At 39.3% G+C, this 14334-nt stretch overlaps 1 protein-coding gene across 4 annotated transcripts in view; it reads right to left on the bottom strand.

The window, feature by feature from the left end:
* Positions 1-714: 714 nt before the first annotated feature.
* Positions 715-14334, bottom strand: part of COL15A1 (collagen type XV alpha 1 chain) — a 378174-nt gene continuing 364554 nt past the window's right edge. For 3 of the 4 annotated variants that reach the window (XM_075586146.1, XM_075586145.1, XM_075586143.1), the window contains 7 exons: positions 11689-11753; positions 10666-10794; positions 10476-10535; positions 9241-9300; positions 5464-5649; positions 3469-3584; positions 715-2702 (listed from right to left, as the gene is read on the bottom strand). In XM_075586146.1, coding sequence (XP_075442261.1) covers positions 2486-2702; positions 3469-3584; positions 5464-5649; positions 9241-9300; positions 10476-10535; positions 10666-10794; positions 11689-11753 — 833 coding nt within the window. In that variant the 3' untranslated portion in view covers positions 715-2485. The remainder of the gene's footprint in view (positions 2703-3468; positions 3585-5463; positions 5650-9240; positions 9301-10475; positions 10536-10665; positions 10795-11688; positions 11754-14334) is intronic. The other variant, XM_075586144.1, reaches the window with a different exon arrangement.

Raw genomic sequence — 14334 nt, 5'->3', positions numbered from 1 at the left:
TGTCCGGCCTTCCTGCCTCTCACCTGTCTCCCCTACAATCTATCCTAAACGCTGCTGCCAGAATCACTCTACTCTTTCCTAGATCTGTCTCAGCATCTCCCCTCATGAAATCCCTCTCCTGGCTTCCGATCAAATCCCGCATCTCACACTCCATTCTTCTCCTCACTTTTAAAGCTTTACACTCTTCTGCCCCTCCTTACATCTCAGCCCTAATTTCTCGTTATGCACCATCCAGACTCTTGCGTTCTTCTCAAGGATGTCTTCTTTCTACCCCCTTTGTATCTAAAGCCCTCTCCCGCCTTAAACCTTTTTCATTGACTGCCCCTCACCTCTGGAATGCCCTTCCCCTCAGTACCCGACTAGCACCCTCTCTATCCACCTTTAAGACCCACCTTAAGACACACTTGCTTAAAGAAGCATATGAATAGGACTGTGGCTATTCTGAACACATGGCACATAAAGCTTGGCCCCCTGCAGATGCACTTACCAGAACTCCCTCCTACTGTCTCTGTACGTTCTCCCTACCTACCAATTAGACTGTAAGCTCCTCGGAGCAGGGACTCCTCTTCCTTAATGTCTAAAGCACTTATTCCCATGATCTGTTATTTATATTATCTGTTATTTATTGGATTACCACATGTATTACTGCTGTGAAGCGCTATGTACATTAATGGCGCTATATAAATAAAGACATACAATACAATACAAACACAATTTAGGAAACCATGTAAACAAGTTTTATTTTAATTCATTAAGACTGGAGTTCACATTTGACACTAGGAAAACTAACGATTCTAATCAAATGTTACAAGAATGAGTATTTTCATGTGCATCAGAACTTGTTAGTTGGGCGGAATGTACTGTTAAATTATCAAGGTTATTCTTAAATTAGTGTTACGAGAGCTAAAAACTATCGGTTCTTGCAATATAACTAATTAAGTACAGAGATGCCTCTTCAATACATATTTATATAGATATAGTGTAATACGGTTTATGTTGATATATTAAGCACATATTTAGAATTCAAAATGGATTCATTGTGTGAACAATATGAACACATGAAAATGACCTATAGAAATAATAGTTCATGGTATTTCCCCCACACCCTACCCTCCCGATTTGAGGTGCATGCAGCGAGTGAGAAAGAAATACGTTAATGCAGGATGTGCTACAGGAAGGTTCTAATTAAAGGTGCAGTCCAGTTCGGTCAAATCATTTTATTTGGTTATTTTTTTCTTCACTTGTCACACTCCATTGTGAAATTATCTCTTGTGCTCTATGTATGTTTTAATATATATTATTATAGATGAGTTAACATCTTAAAATTTGAAGACATTTGCAAATTCTGTTAGTTTTGTGGCATTTTTGCAAGAGATTACATAGTTCAAAATTTCACCAGAATTGATATACACTTTTTTGGAGACTCTTTAAAATGACCACTATTTTATTAAAGAAAAGATAAGCTCTAGAAATACCCCGTTTCCATGAAGAAAAATAACATTTATTGCATGATATGTTGTTATGCAAGTTTGCTATATTTTAAGGTCCATGCACATCTATTAAATGATGTCACCAATGGTAGAACATGCTTTCCATGGCTGAGTACTTTAATTTAATTGCAATTCATATATTTATTAAATGGGACTGCACCTTGAAACACACTGCGCCTGCTCAGCACGGGGTGCTTGAATCACCTATACAACACACATAGGGGCTTATTCTGTAAACTCGGTTAACGCTTTACTATGCGTTCTGCACAGAAAGCTCCATTGAAGTCAATGGGGCTTTCCATGCATATCTCTCGGGACAGCGCTAACGGAGCTTACAGAATAAGCCCCATAGTATTAGTCGGGAAGGGCAGATTGGCACACCCAATATCTTACATGAGTGCAGCTTACTTATTACCCCTTTGCTGCCTGAGGGGCCAAGGAGTTGCTGGCCCGTCTGGCAGCAGAAGGCTTAAGCTTTTGTAAAGTCCCATACAGGGCAAAGAGTCACAGAAATAACAGGTCATAAAAAACACCACAACATACAAGTTGGCCATTTGCCTAACTGGAGACATTAGCCCTTTTTGCTGTCAGAGGGATTTGCAACACATTCACATTGCAATTTGTTGCAGGCCCCCTCTGGCATCTTGAGGGTTAACGGAAGTTTTAAATATTACTGGAAGAAAACTTGACCCTCAGAAATAAGCGGACTTGATTACATTGAAAATAAATTGCAGTGTATTGGGCTATATAAGGTTTGTTATCCAGCCCATCTCAAACACAATTACTAGATTTGTTCTTATCAGAACCTCCCTCCTCCACTGTAGCACCAAAGTACAGGCTGGAATATGTGTTCCACCACAATTGTTTATACGTTCCATGAGGTATGTTTTCTTTGGCTATAAAAGTGTACAATTTGTTAAAGTCCAATATATACATTACGGATTTCAGTGTCTTCTCAACTTAAATGTTATTTCTGTTTTGCTAAGTTGCACCACTCATTTTTTCCTTATATCAGCCATGAAACTGTTTTCTATGCACAGCACGATAAACTTGTTTGAACAGCTGTATGACTTCTGATCCAGGAGCTTTCCACTCCGGAGAGAAGATGCCTGCCCACTGACTGCCATCTCTGCTGTCCTCCAAGCCTCACAGTAGTTGTGAACCAGTCGAATTCCGTTCAGACTTGACCCGTGCCAGAGTATTTTTTGAGGCCTATATGATAACACATGATCAAAGTTAGTTAACAGAACATGCGTTTGTACTGTGGACAAACTATTTGCGCCAAAGGTACAGTCTCACAAAGGTGGACAGAAAACCTTTTGTGAAAAATTGGCGTCCTTAAACACATAAGAATGCTAATAGCAAAGCTATCTCACCATGTTTACAAACAAACTTAAAAAATTATTTAAAAATGCTTATAGGAGCCAGGTTTTAGTAACAAATGCATCAATAACCTAGATGTAACCCCTTAAACATGTCACTAACACTAGTACACTTTGGTCTAATAGCTGTCAGTTTCTATTTTATTCTGTGATGTCCAATCCAGTTGTTACAGACTCATGACATTGCCCAGAATAGCATGATATTCTTGTAATGTACTGTGCCAGCATTACCATTCAATCCTATGGAAGGTTTTGACATTCTGATGGCTGCCATTACATGGAGAACATTATTGGGGCTTTCACCAAAGATTTCAGTTACTGAATCCCGAGAGATGACTCCTAATACCATTAAACTTTCATTATACACCAGCAATTAAAACAAAAATATATATATACAGTATATATATATACACACACAATTTGTAAAGGGTCTCTTTGTTTGTACACAGTGGGGCTGGCAAACTAACATTTTGCAAAGCTCAGGTCTACATAGTAATATTTTCTAGGAAGATGGGGGTTTTGAAAGTCGGGGTTTTGAAAGTCGGGGTTTCTTGGGATTCTCAGTATTATTATTTTAGGACTTTAAGGAAACTTACCAAGTTGAGTCTGTTATAACATTTCTACCATCAAAAGAGTAAATTGGAATCTGAGCATTAAACAGTCCGCCATTGCCAGAAAACATTGACTCCCAGTTATGGAAAAGTACTTCACCCTAACAAGATAAAACAGGTCTTTCAGTAAAACAGAACATAGTTCTTATTTGGGATTCACAGATTTTGCATAGGAAAATTCAATAACAAATAATGAAAAAGTTGTCACACACTACAGAGCTCAATAGTGGGATCTCGACACTGATTTGAAAGCACTGTTTCCTCATAATAAGCTTTAACAGTAAAAATATTTCCAAAATCTATTCACCTTTTAAAATAATTTGTATTGAAATAAATATATTCAAATTGAAGTCACTCAAGCAGATACTCTGGAGCGCTGCTACATACTGTGCTTTGTTTCTAATTGGGATTTGTGTCTCACATTTACTTAGCAGTCGTCCAACAAAACGCCTTCAGGTGCAGGAAGACAGCTATGGGCTGTACGGTATCTTCTAGTTCGGGCGGGGGTGTGGCGGTTGCAGAGGCCCTGCGCTCTTCCCCAAGGCATTTAAATGCTGGGGGATCGCGTGAGGCCTCTGTAACTTCTCTTACCTTGTCTCTGGCAACACATCGCCATAGCAACGTGACATCGTGACCCCGCTGCGTCATTTGATGCCGGAGACATGGTAAGGAGGGTGACGTGAGCAGGGGGGAGTGCAGACGGGGCGCAAGGGGGAAAGTTTGCGCACCCCTGTTCTAGTACTGTCTCATGACTTCTGTGGGATGCAAGGTATCTTCTAGTACTGTCTCATGACTTCTGTGGGATGCAAGGTATCTTCTAGTGCTGTCTCATGACTTCTATGGGATGCAAGGTATCTTCTAGTGCTGTCTCATGACTTCTATGGGATGCAAGGTATCTTCTAGTACTGTCTCATGACTTCTATGGGATGCAAGGTATCTTCTAGTGCTGTCTCATGACTTCTATGGGATGCAAGGTATCTTCTAGTACTGTCTCATGACTTCTGTGGGATGCAAGGTATCTTCTAGTGCTGTCTCATGACTTCTATGGGGTGCAAGGTATCTTCTAGTGCTGTCTCATGACTTCTATGGGATGCAAGGTATCTTCTAGTGCTGTCTCATGACTTCTATGGGATGCAAGGTATCTTCTAGTACTGTCTCATGACTTCTATGGGATGCAAGGTATCTTCTAGTGCTGTCTCATGACTTCTATGGGATGCAAGGTATCTTCTAGTGCTGTCTCATGACTTCTATGGGATGCAAGGTATCTTCTAGTGCTCTCTCATGACTTCTATGGGATGCAAGGTATCTTCTAGTCTGTCTCATGACTTCTATGGGATGCAAGGTATCTTCTAGTGCTGTCCTATGACTTCTATGGGATGTAAAGTATCTTCTAGTACTGTCTCATGACTTCTATGGGATATAAAGTATCTTCTAGTGCTGTTTTATAACTTCTATGGGCTGTAAAGATGTTTTATGGCGACAGACTGCTTAGTAAAGCAGTAACATCTATCCAAATGTAATATACAGGCATACCCCGCATTAACGTACGCAATGGGACCGGAGCATGTATGTAAAGCGAAAATGTACTTAAAGTGAAGCACTACCTTTTTCCTACTTAATGATGCATGTACTGTACTGCAAGCCTCATATACGTGCATAACTGATGTAAATAACGCATTTGTAACAGGCTTTATAGTCTCCCCACTTGCGCACAGCTTCCGTACAGGTAGGGAGCCGGTATTGCTGTTCAGGACGTGCTGACAGGCGCATGCGCGAGCTGCTGTTTTCCTATTGGGCGATATGTCCTTACTCGTGAGTGTACTTAAAGTGAGTGTCCTTAAAGCGGGGTATGCCTGTATCACAAAAGAGGGGATTTTCAGCTGCTGATTTTAAACATTTTGTTATTTTAAAATAATGTTTTGTAACCTGATATTTATAACGGTAAAGCAGGAGTTCAATAAAAGCATTTGGGTTTCTTACCTTCAGGTTGACAATAGGTAGGTTGAATCTGTCAACTTTTCTTACAACACTATGGAGATCTTGTAGATGTGAAGATAGGAAAGCTCTGTATGTGGATGTTAGGCCAACTGCACGGGCTTGCTGGAAGCATTGGAAATCAGCCCGGAAGTCACCAGTGAAGGGTGAGTTCAAAGCCACAAGATGAAGCTATAAAGAGAAGCAACGATTACTTAGTTTAACATCTGAACTTTATCATTTAATTTGCTGCAGTTTTGTTTTTCACATTGTGATTCTTTGCATTTGTGAACCCGATTACATTGTTTCTTGTTAGATCCTTCTGTAGGTTTAGAGAGAGAGGCTCAAATTATATTTGCAGATGTGCTGTGCCTCAAATCATAAAGCATTCATTACATTACAATTCAATGTACCCTGCTTAGTGATACACATCAAACTTGGCCTTTAAATTTCAAGAGAAGGTTACACTTTTGTTCATGCTTATTTTTTATTTAATGTCAATAGCCTGGCTTTAGAGATGACCAGCCTATAGAGATGACTAATAGCGAGATTGCAGGAATCAGGTTAGGATAACTGCAATAACACCACAGAGGCAATCTTTGCTACAGGACCTCAATAGCTGCTAAAGACATGCTGAAGCGATTCTAAAAACAAGCAAGGACTTATACAAGCATATATGAAATACTGTGCAAAAGTGTGAAGTCAGGCAAATTAATTGCAACCATAGTCACGGTTATTTACACCTTTTTACCGGGATCATTCACTGAGCAAAACAAGATAGTTAAATTGTCATTTATTTCATTGAAACAGACGTATACACAGTGGATTACAAAATACAAGAGAAAACACACTTACTGGGGGTCTGTGCTAGAAAACTAGACTTTCCTAGGTGAAATAAGAGGTAAAACAAAGTCTTTAGATTCACCGGGACTTCAAATCGGCATGAAGTTCCTGACACCACCGCGGTGTCTCCTCCAGAGCTGTTGAAATCCCTTGACCGGATAAGAGTACCAAACGTCCTGGTTCTCTTTTCAGCTTGCAATCCCAGCTGCGACCGCTACGTTCTATTTTCAAAACTTGGCCCCGAAAAATGGGACTTTGAAAATTTCTCGCCTGGAAATTTCTGAAGCCGGCTCGCTGGTATTTCTCTCAGAGCATCTTGTGGCGATTTCGAATTTGCCGCTGCTTTCTTGGCGCTCAGAATCTGAGTGAATCTCGCAAACCAATTGGCTGCTGGCTTTCTTATAGTATTTTGACTTAATTCATGAAATACTCCAGCCAATCCGAGCGTGGGAGAAATCCTACCAACGCAGAGCGCTGCCAGTCTATCTAAGCCAGGCCAGCACGGATTCAGATTCTGACAAGGGCATGCGCCAACCTGGCACCTTTGCCACTTGTCAGTCAGAAGCCACCTGTGGGGTTAGGCTCCTCACAGTATGACTTGAGGCAAATAGTGGTCCGGGACCGCCATTCATCCCAGGATGTGAGTACTTGAGTCTAGCCCCGGTGCCCAAATGGCTTTCACTCCTTGGCAACCTATGAGGCTTTCATGTCCGGAACCCGAGCAGACTTGTTGGCACCAAGCTTGGCAGCCAAATGGTCTCTCTGAACCACGGACCTGGAAGTCCCCGGCTCATATACTGTGCATAAGCATTTCCCTTTAAACACAATATTAATAATAATATTTTCACATTTTTCTTCTAAGTCCTTTAGTAACAGGGATTGACTAAAAAGACGCGCACGTTCATTTTCAGCCTTCCTAGCCCTTCCTATAGTGAAAACTGTATCTAAATAGAATGAAGTAATGCTTAGGTTCATTTTCAGGGCTACATTCAAAATACATTGAACACTGAACTTAGACTTAAAAACATCCTCTCAACCTTAGGGATGGTTGAAGCACCCCAGAACCCCCGTACCGGTTCTGGTGATCTGGGCATATACTGGGGGCTCCCCACTAACGTAGGGACCCCTGACCGTACCCGGGATACACATTTCCCTATGCCCCCATTTACCTTTCTGGCCTGTGCTGAAGCAGGGAAACCTGGTGGTGAGTCGCGTAATTGTTTTCAAGGGTGGATTTTGACCAGGGTGGTGTGTCTATATGTCCCCGGGAATCTGACCTGATTCCCAGATACATTTTTGGGGAGGCCAGCAACTCTGGACCCCGGTTACCTAGTCACAATCTGATAACCCTTTTACTGCACACCTCCCCCCCGCCCCCCCTCCTTGAAACTCATAGCCTCTCAATCTCCACTGGTTAGCACTCCTGGAAAGGTAAAACACACACACATTCTTTATTGTCATACAATCACATGCATTTCATGTACAACAAACGGGTCCAAGAGCTGACACTCTAAACCCCACAATATGGCTCGGAGGTAACCAGCCGGCATTACCTTTATTGATGGTCTGGTTACTCCCCTCACTGTCACAGTCATAGAAGCATGGAAAAGAGATCATATAGAAGTGGATTCTTAACTCCATTATTATAAACTCTCTCCCTTCTTGTGGGTTGAAATCAAGGAGAGGAGCACACTAACAGAACAGGAAAGCTGCACAGGCGATGCCAAGATACTCAGATAAACTGAGTGTGAGCACGTATAATTCTGTTGAATCTACAGAACTAAACGTAATAATGTTATGGTATTTTTTTTACTTTTTCTTTTCGGAGGCAAACAAAGTATTCTACATGAATTTGCTACATTTGTCAGCATAATTAAATGCTATCTGAATTAAAATAAGTCTGATCCAAGCAATACATTATCTCGAATATATTGAGAGGCTCAGAATCATGTAAAATAGACTGTGATACAGTTTTTAAGGGGCTCCCCATTTTCTAAACCTTAAACAAATGTTTGTTTTCCTCAAATCCTGTAGTAATCATTGCACACGGAACATTTTCTATCTTCAATGGATGCTGAAAACAAAATATTTATTTGGTAAAAGCATAACTTGTGGAAGAAAACCAGTTAAACGGAGATAAATGACATTATCACTTTTAAAAAAAAATGACATTATCTAAAAATGAATTAGGATGAGGAACAGAATGGTAACTAGTTAAGAGAACATACAGTGACCTGAACAAATAAATAAAACGGTAACATCAGAGAAGAACACCTGCCTTGTTAGTACATTTGGTCTTTTGCTTGTTTTAAACACCCGCCAACCTCTTGTGGCTTTCAAAGTAAAGCCTCCAATAGCCAGTCCTCTGCTCTGTGAGAAGCTGCAGTTACATTCCTGCTGCTAATACCTACAGCGTATTACAAAAGAGCCATGCACCAGCAGTTTGCAGTATATCTTGTCAATTCACTTTATCATAGCTTTTGTGAGCTGTTCCTTTTTTTCCTCAGAAGGAAGGTCAAATAATGATACAAAAACCTCCCCTCCACCCCCACCCCCCCAAATGCAACAGATATAAATGAACATCCATTGTGGAAACACAAAACAGAATCTACAATAAATAATAATTGTCTCAAAGGGCAGAAATTAGTAAAAGCAAGAGTAGGAAAGCTAAAGGAACATGTATTCCTGGGCTATTATTGCAAGGGTTGAGAAGGCAAGTCCACAGCAATAACAGTAATGGACAGATACTGTACTACCAGATGAGTTAGTAGTAGTACATTAATTACACTATACACTGTAATTAATGTACATTGCCCTAGCACCCCAGCCCAATACATTCAATTTTGGTTCCATTTTATGAAATACGCAGGTATAAAGATTAACGTCTTATCTTTGCAATTTCTATCAATATATCGCATAATAAGAAAATGTTGCACTCACATTTGGTCTTCCATAATCTGTATTTACACCTGGAGTCAGGGCAGGAAGGGGATGATATCCCTGTGGTTAGAAAAAAGAAGTACTTTTATGACATTGTTGATTTACTTAGACGAACATCTAGAAGGGAATAATAAATGCATTACTTATGTATATCAAGACCCACAATAAGTTCTAGTGAGTTAAAAAAGTGGCAAAAACCATTCACAGCACAGTGTACAGCAAATAGAAAATACCACTTGTGAGCACACTCACGTCTCAACAGGCCTGCTAACCTGCCTTTCCCCTTTATCTCTAAGCATACAGTGCTTCTACTGCAGCCAGGGATTCTGGGTATTGACATGCGAATGAGCACTAAGTACAGTATGTCACTTTTTTCCTCTTGTTCATTTTAGTATGGACTCCTACACTATTGACATTGTATCCATTATCTGACAAAGGACCTTATCCCAAAACGTCCAGTTTCCAGAGACACAATGCTCTGTTCTGATACAGTAATGTACTCTCAATTCGGTGGAGGTAATGTATGCTGCTCAGATTGATGTGTAACTGCAGTACCCTTTGCTGTTATTCCTTGATGCTTGTGATTAATAAATGTGCATATAATTTCTGAGCATGAAGTTGGATGTGCAATAGCTTCTTTTCTATTTTGAACTCTATGGAGGTATAGGTTGCCATACTTTTGTCTGCATAATTAGCAACCTTTACTAAAATATTTTTTTTCTTTTGGGAAAATGCATTTTTATGGCTTTTTTTTCGTTTTTCCACCAAGAGAACTATGCAGCAGTCTTGTACATATTTGTATGTCCATCACTGTCACGTCATCCATATCTGCTACCTTCCAAAAGGTGTTCCATATGATAAATATTACATTAGGGAAAGACAATTGAATACTCCATTCCTCAACTACACAAAAGTGTACTACTTATATCCATCTCTTAATCATACATAATGTTCATAACTTTTCCATCTGATCTACTTACCCTTTCATCATTTGCCTATTGCCTTGAATTACTTTGTACCTCTTCTCTAAGTATTATCCTATATCATGTTTTGTTTTATTGTTGCTCATCACACCATAAACACAGGGTTGGTGACGGGGAGAACGTTCAACAACCAGGGGTCTGGGTGGAGACTCTTCCAGAGGTGTTACTAATTGGACATAGATATATAGCTCATCAACCTTGTAGCTGTAGATCAATTCAGTAAGAAGTATAAAGTTACAATTAACAACTTACGTGGCCAGAAATTGCTGGAGGTGGAGGGCTATCAGCAGGGAGGGAGATCAAGTCACCAAGCTAAAAGAGGACATTTTGCCATGAGCACGTAAGGATGTTATAAACATGTAGAAAAACAAATGAGTCATGAAATTGAATGATTGGTTTTAATACAATGTTTGCATAGTTAAAGAGCTGCATTGTACAACACCTGAACTTTTCTCCATCCACCTCGAACACGAACGTAAACTTCACTGCTTTCACTCAAGTAAATCAATGTTCCTTCTGGTACTAGGTGAGTCTTCTGCAACATGTCGTCAACATTGTTTGTTGCTGTTGCCTATCAGTAAAACATGATGTTTAGGACATGAGCATGACAAGTGAACAACACTCTCCCATTGTGAATTAATTCCTTACTTCACCAATGTTACTGCTTTTCCTACTGCAGTACTATTGATTTACCTAATGATTTCAATTCCCTACTGCAGTAGTATTACTTCACCCAATGATTTGAATTCTTATTCAATTACTGCTAAGAATCCACATGTCATTGCTATCTGTTGTGACTGCATCTTTGCACTATGTTTTCTTACTTTGAAGTATTGTCTCTCTCAATATACAGATATGTTGGATCATCATTCATCAACAGCAAATACCATTAATATAGAATATTGCAAACTAAGCACAATATACTCATTTTGCCAAATAATTTTGCACAGAGACTGACCATTTGAATAAAATTATTTAACTCCTTCACTGCAAAGTGGAAAGGTACTGTGATTAAACGTTTTGCCAATCATACTGTATCAGGTTTTTGAACAGGATCATTAATTTTTTGTTTTTTTCGCATTACACATTTGAATAGTTGCTGCTGTTGATCAACAATGTGATCAGTGGCCAGACCAATTTATCAATAATCAAATCTTGATCAAAACTTTGACTCATTATTATCAATAATCTGAAGTCTTCTTAAAATCAATGCCACGGAGTATTAATTTTAAAGCAATATATGAACTCAATCTATTATAAACTCAAGTGTGGATACAAGTGCACTGCATAAATTGTACTACACCACTTCTTCCCTGTGCAATAGATTATTTGATAACCTGTTAATCAGAAGCATAAAGCATGAACAATCTATGGGCTAAATGGTTAGATAAATCAACACTGGTGACTAGTAATTAATAGGGCAGTCTTGCAGCTGTAGTTAGAAAGAATGCTCATAAAAGTTTACCAAACTTCTGGATCCTGGTATTCCCGGCTGTCCTGGTGGACCTGGAGGGCCTGGGATTGAAACTGCTAAAAGAAAAAAGAAAAAGCTGAATAACCTGGACTTTATATAAATAATGATTTAAATAATGGCAAACATAATTTTTTACTGCTCCAACAGAGTCTCTCCACTTCCATTTACGTCAGTCTGTTGCTACTGAAGCAATCACATTCCCGCAAATGCTGGAAGTCTGTAGGCGCTTGCATGCCACTTGACTTTTGGCACCATAAAGGTTAACCCAATTGTACACAACACGTTTAGCGAAAATGTATGTGAGTATAATATATATATATATATATATATATATATAGAATCCAATGCACAGCCGGCACACCATATGCAAGTAAATAAGTTTTGGTGCTTATCCCATAAAGCAATAACAGACCATACGATACCGGTTGCAACACGACATCAAGGGACAGCACGCAGGTAAGTAAATCAAAAATGTTCTATATTTGATAGAAGACACAAAAACCGACGTTTCGGTCCCCCAGTGGGACCTTTCTCAAGGTGGTGCAATTGCTTTTTGATTTACTTACCTGCGTGCTGTCCCTTGATGTCGTGTTGCAACCGGTATCGTATGGTCTATATATATATATATATATATATATATATATATATATATATATATATATATATATATATATAAAATGTATGTTTCATTTTGCTGGGTTACAACAGATCCAATGCTGATCATTCTTCCTGTAATTACACAGGTAAATAAGAATTTTATCTCAGGTAGTGTTAGGACCTGCTAACGGTCATGCCTTGAAGTGGCAGCAGGCTTAAGAAGCTTTGGCCAAAGGGTTGAACTAAATGACCCTTTTTCAAGAGAATATATAGGTATTGCACTGTGTATTGTTGTCACATTGGAAGTAGCTTTGGGCATCTTTGTTTGTTTTTTGTTGTATACATGTAGCCACGCCCACTAGCACTCCTTTTGACACTTATATACATATATATTATGTGGTAATGTTTGGGGTTTCCCAGCGCTTGTTGTAAATCTGTGTTTTTATATACATATATATACACACACACAGACAGGCTTCCCAGGTATTGATAGCCTGTTAAGAATAAGGGAAGTAGCTCAATCACTATGTACCTTTGGAGTTCTTTTCATGTGTTTGAATGGATTTTTATTATTTTCCGTGCAATCTTTCTTAATATATATATCAATTTTCCTCTTTTTTATCTGAGGAAATGAACCATGTATATCCTGTCCACCATATCATCAGTGTGGGATCCTGCCATAATGATCTGACTTGACTACACTTCCAGAATGAAAACCTCAGGATTTGATCTACATTCCTGAGCTTTGCGGCATGGGTCAATACTGATTATTGCAGATCAAGATCGAGTGTCTTTGGCAGATGTATTGGGGCGCTGTAACAACCTCTCCGTGTTTGTTCTGCGTCGAAGAGCAACTCCTGTGATTGGATGGATTTTCTGTGACGTCATGACGCCATGCGGAGGTGTACGTGCCTCCAGCAGATACAAAGCTGCGTCCATGGATACCATCAGGGTCTGTTCATCTGCATCATTAGCAGACAGCTGAGCAGAAAGACACGCCTCCCTCCTCCCTTCTTACCTTCCAGCCAATAGCAAGTGATATTATACTGGGGACAGCTGTCTGCAATTCCGATCTTTCTTTTAAATAGTTAGTCTATCCCTGCAGTCTCCACACTCCGTGAAGAAGCCGCAAGGTGAAACACGTGTAGAGTGGGAGCTGCTGCAGTCACCCTGAGACTCTATTTAGTGACACCTATTCCCTGGTTGACTTTGGGACTTACTATTATTTGGATTCTGATATCTGACGGAAACTACTGTCTGGCATCTTTGAGCTATAGTACTGCACTCTTCATGTCAAATGGGGATGAGTATATCATTTTTTCTTTATTCCCTATGCCATAATTGATGGACTTTTCATGTTATTCGTTCATTCAGACCTTATGTTATCCTGGATATTACTGGACATTTGTTCATTTTTATGTTAGGATTTTTTGTGACATTTTGATTTCTTTGTGTCATTTTTTCCAACGTTATAATCCAGCCTCACATATTTTTTCTTGAATTTCGGCACACTTCCCACCACAGTGGGTTTATTTTTTGCACCTTATGGTTTCCATCTTGCAGTGTGTATGATTTGCATGTGAATGATATCAGTTTATTCATTAGTGTGTCCCTAATTTCTTTTTGGTTCATATTATGACTTGCCGGTCTTGTTGATCCAGGGAACTAGTTTTCCTGGGATCTCATCTGACATTTTTTCTTGCATTTAGCTTGATATTTATGTATAGGTTTAGACTTTTTATATGGGCAATAGGTTATATGTAGTCACTTAGTCTATTTCAGGGTCCTGCTTTGTGTTTTTATCATGTTTTAGTTTGTTACAATTGAGGACATTAAAGTTATATTTGTTTTGGGGATTTTTTGAGTGCTCGTTTTTGAGACTTCTTGTGTCTTTGTTGTATTCTAACTATTTTTGTCTCAGAGCACCGACCTGGTTTTCTCTATTAGAGAGTGCATATTATGGTCCTATAAATACCCTAGTTATTATGTGGTGTGTATGCGGATTCTATCTGTCTGTGTAACTGTTATTTATAACTACTA

This window comes from Ascaphus truei, chromosome 2 (assembly GCF_040206685.1).
Source record: "Ascaphus truei isolate aAscTru1 chromosome 2, aAscTru1.hap1, whole genome shotgun sequence".
Lineage (NCBI taxonomy): Eukaryota > Metazoa > Chordata > Amphibia > Anura > Ascaphidae > Ascaphus > Ascaphus truei.
The sequence above is the reverse complement of the archived record's forward strand: the minus strand, read 5'-3'. Positions and strand labels throughout refer to the sequence as shown.